At 41.3% G+C, this 16,345-nt stretch overlaps 2 protein-coding genes across 2 annotated transcripts; both read right to left on the bottom strand.

Moving 5' to 3' along the window:
- Positions 1–412: 412 nt before the first annotated feature.
- Positions 413–8,734, bottom strand: LOC127756665 (protein ROOT HAIR DEFECTIVE 3 homolog 1). The gene is made up of 22 exons (XM_052282024.1): positions 8,398–8,734; positions 7,394–7,460; positions 7,053–7,155; positions 6,466–6,536; positions 6,269–6,332; positions 6,119–6,184; positions 5,943–5,990; positions 5,797–5,859; positions 5,655–5,711; positions 5,378–5,536; positions 4,936–5,004; positions 4,769–4,860; positions 4,314–4,392; positions 3,883–4,048; positions 3,367–3,491; positions 2,972–3,234; positions 2,796–2,892; positions 2,539–2,700; positions 2,347–2,451; positions 2,111–2,205; positions 1,927–2,023; positions 413–1,123 (listed from the first exon to the last, which is right to left on the bottom strand). Exons 1-22 carry the CDS (start codon positions 8,549–8,551, stop codon positions 776–778), a joined length of 2,550 nt encoding a protein of 849 aa, XP_052137984.1. The 5' UTR covers positions 8,552–8,734; the 3' UTR covers positions 413–775.
- A 1,414-nt stretch (positions 8,735–10,148) lies between these two features.
- LOC127756666 (protein IQ-DOMAIN 19-like) lies at positions 10,149–12,256 on the bottom strand. Its single transcript, XM_052282026.1, has 3 exons — positions 11,646–12,256; positions 11,313–11,564; positions 10,149–11,227 (listed from the first exon to the last, which is right to left on the bottom strand). Exons 1-3 carry the CDS (start codon positions 11,955–11,957, stop codon positions 10,523–10,525), a joined length of 1,269 nt encoding a protein of 422 aa, XP_052137986.1. The 5' UTR covers positions 11,958–12,256; the 3' UTR covers positions 10,149–10,522.
- Between the last annotated feature and the right edge of the window lie 4,089 nt (positions 12,257–16,345).

Here is a 16,345-nt window from a genome sequence, read left to right as displayed (position 1 = left end):
GCTTTGGTACAAATGCAGAATCTCTGCATGTGCCATGCTGCTTGTATTGTCACAATTGTCACCTGCCTGTACAAGATGATCCAAAATCTACCACTTATCTGTGCTGCCAACAGGACTGGAGGAAGAAGAAAACAATGGATGCATGGATCTCTCTCGGGAGAGGCCGTCGGCATGGGGGCAATGTCGTGGCTTCTTGCAGGCGTTCAGCAGAGCAGGCAACACCCCATGTCCACAACAGTGTCCCCTGTCTCTCTTTGTAAGTATCCAGACTGATTGACAATCAACAGATGCACACATGCAGTATAGTACTAGTCATGTAACCAAGGTTTTTAACTCACCATTCCCTAGATAATGTACTGTCAGGCCATGGTCACTGTCTTGACAGCACAAATTCAAACCTTAGGATAGAGTATTTTGAAAGGAAACAAACCTTTGCAAGTGCTATTTTATCCAAGTGGCATTAGAAGTATATATATATTTTTTTCTTTTTGATTGACCATATCCTAGGCATTGCAGTTGAATCTTTCCTATATACATGCTGATAAATGGTGTTCAGTAGCAATTGTTCTGTCCATTCTACAGATTAACCACCCTCCTTACAAAATTTTGCGAGACAAAATATTTTGAATTATTCTGTCTTGATACCCTACTGACGATGGATCATTGCTGCAATCAGTGTACCTATGCATTCAAATGAGGACAACGAAATGCTCATACCTTCCAATTTCCAGTTGGACAGTATAAACCACCAGCTGACCCTGAACACCCAAGATCATCAAACTATAGAGTAAGCATTGTTGGATTCATTGTCAGGCTGTACCATTTGCCTGGGCTTCTGGTCTTCACCAGCGTTCCTGGGCGATGTAACGGTGGAAGACGATGAGGATGGCGAAGGCGATACCGCCTTGCGCACCGGGCTGAATGGCATGTGCAGCGGCCTCCGCAGTTCGCTCATTGGGCTTCTGGGGCTCAGGAGTAGAGGAGGTGGCTGCTGTTGCTGTGGAGCTTCTGCAGCAGCATCTTGGTGATGCCCTTGCTGTTGTTGTTGCTCTGTTGCAACTTTGTTTAGAATGTTCTGTAGTGTGGGGATTAGTTTTGCTGTAACAGAGATGATCCCAGGAACCTGCATTATATAAGATTCAGCATAATTGTTGTGTTAGTGGAGAAAAGGATCAATGTGGTTTTTTGCAAACTTATTAACACTAGTGAGGCACTGGCATAACATTCTGACTCAGAAGACAATACTGAATTGCTGATACACACCAATGTAGGGTTTTCGATTTCGATTTCGGCTAAAATATCGGCCATTTCGGTAGAACAAAAATTTTTGGGCCGAAATTTTCTGAAATTTCGACACAATTTAACTGAATTTGACTAAATTCACAAAAGTTTGAGAAAAACTGAAAAATTCGGCCGAGATATTGGCATGCCGGGGGGTCCGAATTTACCGAAATTTCGGAAATTTCGAACCAAAATTTCAATCCCTGCACCAATGTGTAGCGCTTATAGCCTGATGTTTCATCAAAATTAGAGCAAAATTAAGGTTTTATAAGCAGATTGCTATGTTAACAAAAGAAAACTTTCTCTGTAGAATAAACTATGCCACTATATATTTTTCACAAGATCCTCTAAGTTGAGGTTGCACTAAATATTCATGAAATAAGTAGCATAGGAAACAATTTATACACTAGCAATAGGATACTAGTGTTCAATAAACAATTTATCCTTCCCGATTCATAGCCTCATAGGAAACAAATTTCGTAAAAAGTGTTCAATAGATAATGACCTTGTACATGCTCCACTATGAATCTATGATGCAACACATAATCAGATAGTACCGGGAAATTTGTTGATCTCTATAGGATACTATTGCAATAGCATATCAATACTATAGGTTAGCTTCACGGTGAATGTTCAAAACCTTACCACGCCATTTTGGAATTCTCTGTTGATATCTAGCTGCACTGCTAAAGCTTTGACCAGCAAATAACCCACAAATAGCAAGAATAGATATATGGGATTCCTGTGCAAAACAAGAAGAAACGAAGATATAATGTTATATTGTTTTGTGAGTGGGTATAGAATTGATATGTATAGTACAAGCAAATACCTAAGAAGCGTCATGATCTCATTAAACCCAAGAACTGCAATTGCCACCATGGCCCAAGGAGGAGGCAGCCTACCATTGCCGCGCTTGTGAGCTTGCTGGAGTAAAAAAAGATGAAAATTCAAGGAACTGACAAATGAAAATAAGACTCTTTGATCAAATAGGAAAAGATCAAACCATGTACGTGATCCAAATTTTGGAAGAAAGAATAAAGATCCTCCCAAATTATGGATACACACCTGCGTGGAAACCGCTTGTGTAATGGCGAACTCAGTTTCTGCTTTGAACTGCTTCCACAGTGACTTGCATTGAGAAGGAGTGATGAGGGTATACTTTGGAGAAACCTGCTCAAGAGTTCAATAATCGTGATGGTTCCATGATTTATGCACTTCTAATATTTACAGCAGCGCGAAAAATTAACACAAGCTTACTTCTTCCCAAGTAGTTGAAGCAAGTGGATCACTAGAAGCACTTGCACCCTTCGACTTCGATGTAACAGAACCATCTAGGAGTGTGGAAGTGAGGATTTTTTCGATCTTATCCGGTTTCTCATCCCAGCGAATGGCAGCCAATACAGAAAGAAGTTTGAGAGCCTGCAACACGAGTGCAAGTCCATTTAACAAAGAAGGGGAATCAAAGGAAGAACTATGTCATCCCATTAGAACTTAGAAGGGTTCAAGTCCTATACAGCAGATCGAGCATCCTTTGCTATTGCACGGACATCTTCCTTCCCTGTCCAGACCCTCGGAATTGAATCCTTGTCATGACTGAAAACCGTTGTAAACCTGGCAATGGCAAGCAACTTTGTCAGAAGTGCGAGAAATTGATCGGTATGGTGAACGAATAATAGATGATTTTGCCAACCTCTCCTTCATATGCATCAAAACTTTGCCAGCTTCTTCTTTAGCTTTATTTTCTACGATACTTCTGGCATAATCCCTTAATTTTGATACCATTCCTTCTGACGTTGCACTTTCCATTTCAAACCCAGCAAGGTTTTTCTGAAACTCTGGCAGGATAGCCTCCGTTTCTCGTTTAAAAAGGTTTCTTATTGATGCCCAGGTTGAAGGGCCTGCAGCATCGAAAAGAGACTCTACAGGTTCAACTAGTGCTTTTCTTAGTTTCTCCTGCATGTATAATATACCTGCATTAGTACCATGTGGTAACCAAATCCCGTAGCACATGCTAAATCGATGCAGAAGAGAGGTTAGTTATGAGTTGCTAAAAGAAAGGGCTTTCTTTAGCTTGCCATACTTAACCTTAGCATGATTTGTCAATTCTGATAGCTTGCCTTCACGAATTGAAAGTGTGTGGTCTTCAACATCGCGCCGAACCTTCTCTAGTATTTTAGAGTAGTCCCAGTCTGCCTGCTCGATTACAGCATCTACAACAGAATCAACAGAAAAACAAGTCAGATGGCAGTATCACTTTCCTCAAGGTCACCAGTACCACATTAAGAATTGTTACACAAAAATAATCTGGAAAAGAGTACCCTGCAAATTGCATGTTAATCATGCACAGTAAGTAGATATAATGATGAAAAAACATGCAACATCACTGCACAGAGGTATACCGTCTTTAGACAAATTTAATGTTCTTTGAAGTTTAAGTGCACCAAATTCAGCTACTTGCAGGTTGCAGGACTCAGACTAGTAGACTGCTTCAATTCAAGAATGTAACGATTATTACATCTAATAACAGTACTACTCAAATAAATTTTGTGGTCATTGGCCATGAAGTATCTATATAAATTATCAAGAGTTTAAGAAGTTTACCTGCACACCCTTGATCAAATTCGTTGAGATTGGATTCAGTAGTGTCTCGAACAGCTGCTGCAAAACCTTTTCCACTCTCCAAAGTAAGATTAAGTTCAGTTTTATATTTTTCAAGAGCCCTCGTACGCAGGTGAGCCAACATTTTCTGGAATGCGGGTTGGACAAGCTGCGAAGAATTTGAGACAAAAAATTAAAACATATATATGAACTGTGTTTATTCAGAAGAAAGAAAATCTTGGCATTTCTCTTTAGCGCCAGATTAACTTATCAGAGTAGCAGAGTGGTTACAAAAAAGTTTTAGTTCTTAGAGAGCATACCATTTTCAACGATAACAATACAGTATTGATGTAATTGGCTGAGGTCAATCAAAGCTTCCTTTATATATTAAAATAATATAAGAAAAAACAGTATTGATGTACAAGAGTCCTTACATTCAGTACTCTGGATTTCAGCAGTTGTCGTTTTGCTGTCCTAACAGCTTCATCGAAATAGATGGCTTCTTTGTCATACCTAAAAATAATTCACGTATCAATTTTATTCATGAACAAATACTTACCGTCACCACAAAATATTGGATTTGGTACAAAACAAGGTGACCAATTTCTAGCTTCCAGAATTTGCAAATAGCAATTCGAAACAGAGGAAAACATCTCTATATTAATTCTTCCATAAATATCATAATTAAGTGTTTGAGAACTTTTAAGACATTTCCTGTTTGCGATGCATATGCCTATCTACTGGTAGATTTATAGAAACATCAAATGCATTTATGTTACCAAGTTTATATTACTTATACTGTTTGCTTGCTAAATTGAAGGTAATAGGAATCACACTGAACAAACCACAACTGTGAGCTGTCAACAACTTATATTATGCAGGGGCTTACTCTTGCATGTGGACGTCCACAATATAGCCAAGTTTTTTTCCAAAACCAGGTACTGGACCTGACTGCACATCACTCTCCAATTCCATCCATTCCTAAAGAATGACACAAACAAATTAATGAACCTGGAAATTGTACACAGGTCAATAGATCAAGTGGGAGATTCTTACTGCATCTGAGGTTAGGCAGGAAAACTTTTCGTGTGCAATTTCATCACATCGAACTGTAGCAACCATTACCTTGTATAATGAAACAAATGAAAATAAATCAATAACCGACAAGCTAGAGTGGTTTCTCTTACTGAATTGATGATGTTACTTCACCTAGGTATATCATACAGATTTAAACTCGCAGTTAACTATTTTACTGATCACTGTTGACAACAAAAGTTTCCACAATGCATTTGAAAGAAACAATTTTAGCATACATCAGATGGTGTGGCATTAGTCTTTTCGTTCAGAAAGTGGGGATTCATTGGTGTATTCTGCATAGTATATTCAATTGTATTCTAAAGTGCACAGACAATATTATAGATTTTAAATCCTTAATGGTAAGTGTAATAATACTGACCCAGAATAAGTCTTTAGTGCACAGAAGGAGATATAAGTGTACCTTGTGAGCAGGTAGGTCAAGATCCTTATTCTCTCGTATAACTTTCCAAATCTGTTGTGAACTAAACAAAAATCCTGAAGCAGGAATCACTCCTCTTCTATCACCTGCAAGACCTCCTGGTGCAATTGAATTTGAAAATCTCTGCCTAAGTTGTTGAACCTGGCAGAGGTAAAAGTAAGGTGCTTGAAAAATAATAATTTTCAGTTCCCTATTTTTGTTTGAAAACGTTCTGTTGTCCCCAGACAACTGTTTCATTAGAGTACAAGTGAAAAGGTACCTGCTCTCTGAATTGTTCTTCTTTTTCTTCAAAACTGGGCAATGCAGTGACTTGCACCTTCATATTGACAAACCATGTTAACATAAACAGTAAAACCTTCATCTTTGTTTCAAAGATTGAATACTGGAACTACAAAACCTACATTGAAAAATTCACTGATAGGGGTGTCTTTGTGCGCCTCTGGCTTAGCAACAGAGTTCCATATCTGATTAAATCTGTGACAATATTAGGACTAGAGAAAGGAAACTATGTTGTAACAAAGATGGAAACAATAGATGATGGCATCACCTTTTGAATATCCTCCCTCAGAACTGGTTCTAGATGCTCAAGTGGAGTCTACATGAAAACAACGATGTGTCTGAGATTGGCCCAAGTAAATGGAGCAATGGTTATATTTCCAAACAGCTTGCACAAAACATAACAGTAAATATATTCAAGAAAGAATAAAGAACAAAGAGGCAAACCCTGGTTTTATCACGTATAACAAATAATAGTGTTGTCTTTCGGGGACTGAACAAACGCATCATGACCTACAAACCCAGTTGTCCAAATGTTACAAATGCATCAAGAATGTATTGCTGTGGCAAAGGTTATCTGAAAAAACAGATAAATACCTGAAATACTGTTTTTAGAAGAGGCTTATTGGCAGCTTGTTCCCGGCCAATATCATGGCACCACCTATCGACATACATATGGTGGTAATACAAAGTCATGAAGTTGATGAATTATATATTAAAGTTCAACCTAGAAGGCTATGAGGAATTTTCATAATATGAGCTCAGTAGTAGAGTTGAACCATTGAGTAACTCACATGTTAATTAGAACTATGTCTGAAATTGCAAGAGCAAACAACGAACTTTGCTTCTCAAATGCAGTGTCGTCCTAAAATGGGGCAGAAGACACAGGTATCAGAAAAGGAACTGAAGAAACAACTCATGTATCCCTCAAGTTGCTTAAACTCGTAATACATGTAAAGGCACATTTTAAAACATAGGAGCTAGCCAAGCAGGTTAAGCTCATTTTCATTAATTGGAAGATATAAACAGAAGACAAGAAAATGACAATGCAATGAAAACGCAATACTTATAAACCAAATATTGCAAACTTAATTTGCTAAGATAAATCATTGCAGGAGGAAAGGAGATACTAATGCTAACTGAACTTTTGCTTTTAAAGATCTCGGGGTAGGGAAAAATCCAAACTTTGCTTTTAAAGATCTCGGGCTAGGGAAAAATCCAATTGTCAGTGGTTGGTTATTGTTCTGTGAAACCATATCTTGGGCTAGTTACCGATTTCTACAGAACAGCTTTCTACAAGTGCACACGGCCACTCCAAAAGGTTCACTAGAAGATATATTGAACATGGGAATTGAATTGTATACGCGTTAAGCAAGCATACCTCTCCTCTTTCTCTTCCATCAGTACCCTCCAAATCCATCACAACAGTACACGGCTCAACACCAACACATCGTGCTATCCAGATACCTTTGGTAGTTTGACTCCTAAAGACATAGGCATAATATCAGTGATATCATGGTATTTCCCTACCAGAAATCAAAATGTAATAGTGTGACTATAAGTTCCTGCGAGAGATCCAGTTCAGCAATCAGAGAACAGGAAAATGAACAAGCAAAGATACGTACTACTGCCTAGCAAAGAAAAGTAACTAGTTCAAAAAACAAAATAAAAATAAGACAGTACGAATATTTATAATCATGTGGACGAACAAAACGGGACTACCTTCCCCTGAACGCATCCATCTCCCTAAAATTAGTTCCAAAGAGTTGGTTCAGCAACGTACTCTTTCCTGCTCAAAATAAAAGGTATGTTATGATGATCAAACAAGTACTAATTAATTTCTTAATCATGTACTCACAAATATTGGTGACAGAAAGCACACATGTCAGCTAAAAGCTAATAGTACATTGTAGTAAAGGCCAGTGTCAGGGTACTATTAGCCAAAGAATGCGTGCTAAGAGTAATACTTCATCCGTTTCACAATGTAAGACTTTCTAGCATTGCCAACATTCATTTAGATGTTAATGAATCTAAACATATGTATGTGTCTAGATTCATTAACATCTATATGTATGTGGACAATGCTAGAAAGTCTTACATTGTGAAACGGAAGGAGTATAACACAGTCAAGTATCAGAAAAGACAAAAACAAAGGGGTCTTTCCTCCATGCATGAAAGGTAGGCGTGTAAGAAAAATGAAAAACGGTAGATGCTGTCATCTATGTGGATTGCGGAGAACAGATTATGCGAGACTTATACACCCTATAATATCCATTCATTTTGCCGGGTTATAATATCCATTCATGTCAGCAGAGGCAGAGCTTGATGAAAGATGTGTACAATTAAGTGGCTCCTTTACACACACCTTAGCCAAAGAGTACGTTCATGCATCCATCAATCAGTATTGGGAGACGAAAAAAAAAATGCAACCATAATAACTTGCTAGAAACACAAACGTACGTATGCAAGTACTCCACTAGTAGCAAATGCAGATTTGTATTGTACTGATGTACTACCAATCCAAACAAATTAAAGCAAAGATTATTCAAAACTGATGTTTGTATATTACGAGCGTCGTAGCGGCCCTGCGCGCGCGCCGAAACATTTGATCGAACAGGTGCCGTGCGAGGGATCGATCGATACCCAATCATGACGCATGGCGCGCGGCGGCCGATCGATGAGGCGATCTCGAAATGGCGCGAGGGATGGGATGGGTCCGTACGTACCGCTGCTCTGGGGTCCCATGATGGAGACGACGGCGTAGGAGAGGCCGCAGCCGGCGACGCCCGCGGCCGCCATGAAGCGCTCCGCGGAGTCGGCCGCGAACTCCCCCTCGCCGTCGATCAGCTGCACCGCCTCCGCCGCCGCCGCCTCGTCCATACCCTCTCCTCTCCGATCCCGATCCCGATCCCGATCCGACAGGGTTCGTGGGGCGCGCGACGACGACGACGACGACGATGTCACTCGCCCGCCACGGCAACCGCCTCGCCTCGCCTCGGCTTCTCCGGCCACTCGGGTTTCGCGGACCACGATACGTGGGAGACGCGACGCGAGGCCTCTCCCCCTTCTCCTCCTCTTTTTTTTTTTTTAATTTGCTTTTATACCCCTCGGCCCTCGCCTCTCCTCGCATCGGGGTAACTCAGCTTATTGTCCCTGTAAAAATAACTTATCACATTTCAGCCCCCTCTTGTTTTACCTCGTGCTCCATCTTATATGAGTCGTTTGACTTTTGTTCCTAGTCAAATTTTTTTAAGTTTGGCCATATTTTTCTTAAATATAGTACTCCATCCGTTTTAGGTTATAAGACGTTTTGACTTTAGTCAAAGTCGAACTATTTTAAGTTTGATTAATTTTGTAGAAAAAATATTAATATTTTTAACCCAAGACATAATATATATTATGAAAATTTATCCAATTATAGATTTAATGAAACTATACTGGTGTTGTAAATATTACTACTTTTTTCTACAGAGTTAGTCAAACTTATAGTAGTTTGACTTTAACCAAAGTTAAAACGTCTTATAACCTGAAATGGATGGAGTAGTATTTTCAATACAAAACAAATATATTATCAAAATATATTCAATGTAAGATTTAATAAAACTAATTTGATATATTTAGATGTTGCTAAATTTTTCTTAAAAATTGGTCAAATTTAACAATGATTAGCTAGGAAAAAAGTTAAAAGATTTATAATATGAAACAGAGGGCGTAGTAGAAATTATATTTTTTTATATGGGGGTAATGGAAATCAATCCGGCCATTTGAAAAATAAATTATGGTAATGCTAGACTGCACCATGACATAGGTACATAGATATACCTTATACGTTTTCTTACGTAGTAGCTACGGTTACATTATTTATTCTTTATTGTAGTATGATAATGCATTCGAACCAGACTTATACATGAGTCTTTCACATTTGGATGAAATTATCGTCTATCTTAGATCATAGTGCGCTCATCTCTATATCTTGCATTATGGTTTGTGCCCGTGCTTTTATCATTACATCATTATGTGATGAAAAGTGGTGATGTTGTAAAGGGGGTGTGGGTTGAGCAAAGGTGATAAGGGTGCTATACTAGCAAACATCTTAGGTGGTTAATTAAAAGATGGCTATAAGGATGTTGTAAATCATAGCGAGATCACTGATATGTATGAACAATAATGACTATCTTCAATGACTGAAATAGACATACGACTAGTGTAAAACCTAACACGCGAGATGTATATAGAATTGCGATACATCTTGATATGCCACAATTAGGATAAGGCTAGTGCAAAACCTGGCAATATATTTTACATATCATAAATCATATGCACATCGCATTTACGGTAACAAGTAACAGTAGTCTAATTATGGTGAATTGCAGTACTACATCAAAGAGGATCCGAAAATAACAAAAAAAAACATTGTAAATGGACAACTCATAAATTAAAACCCTTCAGTCACTTTGGGCAGGAATGGATGCTAAAAGAAACAGGCCCAGTTTCCATAAATTTTTCAAGGCCATAACTGAAAATATCACCTCAGAGAATAACTGCAATTCCACACTATCTCAAGAAACAAATCTGAATTAAACTCACACAATTGTTTCTCACTGACACAATCTGTAACTGGCACAATGCCACAGACAACACACAACAAAATTTCACTGTTCAGAACTTCAGATCACTGAAAAGAAACAAGGCTCATTCAGGTCAGCAAGAAGCAAAGAAGCAACAAGGTTGTCAGCTTCTACTGTTGATCTGTTCAAGCCACTGAAAAAAAAAATATTTCAGACTTGAGTCTTCGAGAGAAGAGAGTGATCGCTTCTTCACACAGTAGCATGCAGCTCGTGTTCGTCCGTGTCAGCTTGTCACGCGCGCCGCCGTGGCCGCGGTCACCGCGGTGGCGGCGGACGAGCCGCCGTCGCTGCCGCCGGCGAGCGACGCCGTCGACCTGTCCATCCTCACTGCCCACGGGCACGCCGCGCTCGCGCTGGCGCTGGCGCGCGCCTGCGACGCGCACCGCTCCATGCGCGCGCCGACGCCGACGCCGGCGGCGGAGGCGGGGGCGGCGAGGTCACGCGGGTCCAGCGACGCCCTGCGCCGGCGGTCGCCCGGCGTCGTCGTCCACTCGCCGCACGACGGCGAAGGGGACGGCGAGGCAGCGGCGCTGATCGGCTGGTCGTGCCGCTGCCTCGGCGCGCTCTGGGACCGCGCCTTGGCGCGCGACGACTCCGTGTTCGACATGTAGTTCTTCGGGAACAGCTGCTGCAGCGCCGCCGCGTGGTCGCCGCCGGCGACTGCGGCTGCTGGAACGCGGTGGTGGCGCCCGCTGGCCTCGGACGCCGCGGCGGAGAAGGAGTAGTCGTCGAGCCGGCCGCTCATTGTCCGCGCGCTCGCCTCCGTCAACGCCGACGGCGTCGGCGACACCTTCTGGTAGAGCTCGCCCTTCGCCGCCGCGCCGCACGTGCTGCGCCTCCCGCACCCCCTCGCCGCGCCGCCGCCGCCGCCGCCATTGTCCACCTCGACGACCCTCACGTTCTCCTCCGATCCCCTATCCACCACCTCCTGCAATGCCATAGTCATCTTCTCCTCATGTCTCCCATGATCGCCGTCGCAAGCTAGAGCGCGGTGGCGGAGACGCTTCGCTTACCAGTGGCTTCCGTGATCGGTGGTGTTGCGGCGACGAGCGGCGGCTGGTCGTCGTCGGCGGCCGCGGCGAGCGCGCGTGCTTGTCCTTGTCGTCGTCGAGGAGGCGCAGCCGCTCGGCGCGCGCGCGCCTCTGCGCGGCGACGAGCGCCTGCATGCGGCGCAGCGTCGTGCTCGCCTGGCGCCGCACCAGCTGCCCCCTCACCATCGCCTGCAGCTTCACCATCCCTCTCAGCGCGCACAGCGCCTTCCTCGCCTGCACCCCCCCACACGCCATCGAGTTGCACAAAACCAGGAACAGATGATGGCGTCATCAATGGCGTATCATTATACGTACCAGGTAGGATCGGAACGCCGCCTGAATCCTGACCGCCGCGGCCGCGGCGGCCTCGTTCTCCTCGGCGACGTCAGCGGCGGCCGAGCTCTCCGCCTCCGGCGCCGGCGAGACGGCGTGCACGTCGGAGAAGCAGAGCGACGATGTGTTGGTGGTGGCCTGCGCCGGCGGCCTCCGGAAGCTCCACCGCCGCTTCTCCTTGGCAGACGGCGGCGCCGGTGACGGCGGCGGCGGCGGCTGGCCGCCGTCCTTGCCCTTCCTGTCCTTCTTGTCGCCGGTCAGGAAGCTTCTGAGCCACCTACCCGCCTTCCCCATCTCTGCACAAGAAGGAGAAGAAGCTTCTGCAGCAGAAGTGATGGCCTAGTGACCTCAGCTTCGGCTTCTAGATGCTTCTAGAACCTTACACATCTTCCACCTATGCCTCTGCAATCTGCCAATCTATATACTGCTCTTCTTCTTCTTCTTCTTGCACATGCATTCAGTTAAATATATCTGCAGGACTGCAAACTCTGTACCCAACACAATTTAAGCATACCAATTACTAACTCCTCAACTTTAGCTGCGTTTAGTTCAGCGTAAAGTTTAGATTTTGATTGAAATTAGAGATGATGTGACTGAAAAGTTGTGTGTATGACAGATTGATGTGATGGAAAATGACTGAAGTTTAGATCCAAACTTTGGATCTAAACACAGCCTTTCACTGCAAAAAATGGGACAACAAAGAAAAATGTGTCCCTCATATGAGATGGACAATGTTAATTATGGTGTAATTGTGGGGATTTAAGGGGGGTTTTCAGAGGCTACATGTGGTGAGTAATTCAGTACAATCTTTCTTTTGCTTTTTTTTACTGGAATTAACCTGGCTATGAATGTGAGCACTGTGGATTCATTCATGCATCATGCAGTACTCCCTCATCTTCCAGAAGCAAACACATGGCACAACTCAGCACAATGTGGTACTGCTACAATGACCATGGTCTACAAGTGCTACAGCTACTGCTAGCTACTTTAACCAGTGGTAACAAACACCATCTGAGCAAAGTTTTTCATGAGGGCTCATGATCCAATACCAATTAATTACTCCCTTGATCCACAAACATAAAGTTTGTTCATCGTTTGTTCTTTAGCTTATCAGTCACGGCTAAAATTTAAAATTTTAATTTTATAGTTGATTTTGATTTTTTTATTGTAGTTTATTTTTCAGTGGTGGCTTTAAAGTCACTAAGAAGATAAGTATAAAAGTTTTGCTCACAAGTTATTTTTTAAGCTGATAGTCAGCTGTAGGCGAAATGATGGGACTTAAGGGGTTCTAAATTGTTTAGCACTGTTTAAGGTTAAGGTGAAATTCCTCTGATGCCCCTGATACTTTACTTATCGGGAAAGATCATGCCTACCGATTCAACTACCAATAAGTGATAAATTCAAAGGTATTTTTGTGGATGGATGGAGATACCCCAAATCCCTTATATTTGTGGACAGAGGGGAGCAGTGGCCTGAACCTTCTCCTTCCTGACTTGACTAGCTTCTTTCACATGATTGTGCCTATGATGAGTGTGTAACAATGGCGTATTGAAGAGTGATGAGTAATGTGTGCCTTTGAAACTTTGATCTGTACTGCATGCTGGTACACCATGGTGCTGCTGCTGCTACTGATGCAGGAGGCTGCTGGGTTTATGAGTGTCGAGACAGCCACAATGGTTGAGGATTCAATGTGCTAGCCTGGACCTTGAAGGCCTGAACAGTGCTGCAGCAGCAGGGAGCAGGCAGCAGAACAATGGGCCATGGTGACACTCGAAACCGGAGCTTGGCAATAAATGTAGTAAGGAATGATCTTTGTTTCATTTAATTTTGAGTGAAAGAATTTGGAGGCGGTTACAAACGTTGGAATCAAATTCAGGATCCAATGGCGAATGGTGGCAGTTCGAAGAAGTTCTGAATTTTTTGAAGGTAGTAGCAAGAATTCAGTCACATTCTTGAAACTTCCTTCTCCTCTGATGCATCATTCATCATGGCTGCGATGAGTGCATTGGACTGGAGTGAGATCTCTTTATCTTCTCAAATCTCCATCGCGACTGTTGATAACTCAAAATTATACAAACACTAGACAAATTTTGCGCATCTGGTCGAAGACTGAATGCTCATTTGGAGGATGGTAGTATGGTATGAATATGATGAGTTGAGGAAAAAAAAATGAAGAGGCCACAACAAGATTCTCCTCCAAATGCTAACAAGAAGGTAAGTAGTAATGTTTTCTTAATTTATGATGTTCGTTGTCCTAAATGTTCAGAGTTTCAATCTTTCGACAAGAGAAAACTTGGCATCACAATATACAAAAGTTTGTTTCTATCTTCTTTGGTATTCTGAATAATCAATGAAAAGAAGCTTGAGAATGGGTACAAAAATCGGCCTATATATATATGTGCATACAATACAAGATCTCTGCTTGATTGTTCGTTCTTGATTTTAGGACGACTCGAGACTGACACTGACGAACGAGTTGCCAGTTTCATTCAATCCAAACTGGGTAGATAATAATAACGGGCCGGCCCATATTCCTGGCCTACCTGTCTTTCGGGCCAGGTCATGGGCCCATCATAATTCATACACACAAATCAACAAAGTTAGTACTTACAAAAGAAAATACGAAATGAGTTGAACATGTCAAAGGTCTGTGTATCATCAGACTGCCTTGAGATCAAGGTGCCAATATTTAGCAGTTGTTAATGATATTGAGGCAAGAAAGAAGTATTCTGCAAAAGTAAATTTTGTTAGGAAAATCAGGCTTGTAACTTTGATGCTCACAACCTAGCCAGGTTTGCTTCTACCTTACAGGAGGGGTGTCATGTTTGATTCTCAAATCCTCATTGTAATCTGAATAGGAATGCAAAGTTGGATGTTAAACACCACTTTATTATTCTAAGAAAGTACAAAAGAATACGAAATGAGTTGAACAGCTGAAAGCACACGCCGAGATGATGTTCATTTCTACTGAAAATGAAGATGAAGTTAAGGCACGAAAAACAAAAAAGTTATTAGCACATGATTAATTGAGTTTTAATTATTATAAACTTGAAAAATGAATTTACCTGATATTTTAAAGCAACTTCTATATAAAAAGTTTTCGTACAAAATACACCTTCAGTTAAAAAGCACACTAAAACCGAGGTAAAATTTATATCATAACCACAAAAGAACGGAGGTAAAATATATATTTATCTTAATGGGAAAAGAATCGACAGTGAGAGTGAGTTTGTGAGTGTGTGTGTCTGCAGCAGAGTGGTAATCATCGTTGTCTTGGCTAAGAGGTTGAAGATCCCAAGGTCCATATAAACTCAAAACACATTGTATAATTTGTAGTATTACTAGGCATATACGTAGTAAAATTGTACAGGCTACAGCAACATCACGTGGACATTCGAAGCTTTTGGAGACATCAGACATATATTATATTATACATTGTTCTTCATTTTCAACTGGCTCATCGAGCATGAATGCCGCTAGCTTAAGACCCTATTTAATGGGACTAGAACTTTAAAGACCCTATCATATTAGATGTTTGAACACTAATTATAAATATTAAACATAGACTATTAATAAAACCCATCCATAATCTTGGACTAATTCGCGAGACGAATCTATTGAGCCTAATTAATCCGTGATTAGCATAGTAAACATTCTCTAATTATGGATTAATTAGGCTTAAAAATTTGTCTCGCATATTAGCTTTCATTTATGTAATTAATTTTGTAAGTAGTTTATATTTAATACTCTAAATTAGTGTCTAAATACAGATACTAAAGTTAAGTCCCTGGATCCAAACACCACCTTAAATTAGCTCAACATCCTCCGTGGCTTTGCCCATGCAAGCAAGCATGCCTGCATATTGCTGATTGGCAATTTGGTAGAATGGCAGCAGCAGGCAGGACATCAAAAGGCTCGAGGAGAGGAATATTCTGTCCTCTCCATCCATTCATCCATCCCAGGTTATATAAGCTTAAGCTTTCTTCAGGCGAGGCGATGGATCATCATTGCAGTTCATATCATCATCTATCGATTATCATTCGTACGTAGTCAATTCTCCGGGTATCATGTTGTTGACCAACCGTCTATCGAATAAAGTTAGCGGTGTCATATAGGAGTATTGAAAACACGAAATAGTGAAGGTCACTACGGAAATAGGTTTTAATCTCATGCATAAGGGGATGTCTCCTCGGTGGTGTATATTGTCCAAAAAGTTATATAAAATGAATGATAAGATAGATTAATATGTGATATATCGATCTAAAAAATATGTAACTTAAAATTTGATCCCCACAAGTTGTAATAAAATCAACAAATTTAACTCAAACTAGCATATGTGTGCTCACGGTCATATTTTTTTAACTTGTATAATCTAAACTTAAATGTTTACAAAATGATATACCCGTCACATACTAATCTATCTTACCAATTTTTTTCATAACTAATTAGATGGAATGCAAAGAAACTAGGGAACATCTTCTCGAAGAATCCAGATTACTAGCTACTCCATATCATTATTCAGCAGGAATATAGCCAGCCATGTCCTATATATGCCGGGCTATCATTATTCAGTAGGAATACAACCATGTCCTATATATGTCCGGCCATAAAGAACCCGAAGAAGAAGAAGGCAAACATATTGCAGACAAGGGAAACTAGCCACCTTGTGACACTGACAAATG

This window comes from Oryza glaberrima, chromosome 12, assembly GCF_000147395.1.
Source record: "Oryza glaberrima chromosome 12, OglaRS2, whole genome shotgun sequence".
Lineage (NCBI taxonomy): Eukaryota > Viridiplantae > Streptophyta > Magnoliopsida > Poales > Poaceae > Oryza > Oryza glaberrima.
This window is presented reverse-complemented; position numbering and strand designations above follow the sequence as displayed.

What these genes read in the sequence shown, in the direction of transcription:
- LOC127756666 (XM_052282026.1), bottom strand. Translation starts at nt 11,957, where the DNA reads ATGGGGAAGGCGGGTAGGTGGCTCAGAAGCTTCCTGACCGGCGACAAG. An exon ending in CGGCGTTCCGATCCTACCTG is followed by an intron (nt 11,565 to 11,645) that starts GTACGTATAATG and finishes GGGGGGGTGCAG; the next exon opens with GCGAGGAAGGCGCTGTGCGC. An exon ending in ACCGATCACGGAAGCCACTG is followed by an intron (nt 11,228 to 11,312) that starts GTAAGCGAAGCG and finishes ATGGCATTGCAG; the next exon opens with GAGGTGGTGGATAGGGGATC.
- LOC127756665 (XM_052282024.1), bottom strand. Translation starts at nt 8,551, where the DNA reads ATGGACGAGGCGGCGGCGGCGGAGGCGGTGCAGCTGATCGACGGCGAG. An exon ending in CATGGGACCCCAGAGCAGCG is followed by an intron (nt 7,461 to 8,397) that starts GTACGTACGGAC and finishes TATTTTGAGCAG; the next exon opens with GAAAGAGTACGTTGCTGAAC. An exon ending in GAGATCATGACGCTTCTTAG is followed by an intron (nt 2,024 to 2,110) that starts GTATTTGCTTGT and finishes TGTTTTGCACAG; the next exon opens with GAATCCCATATATCTATTCT.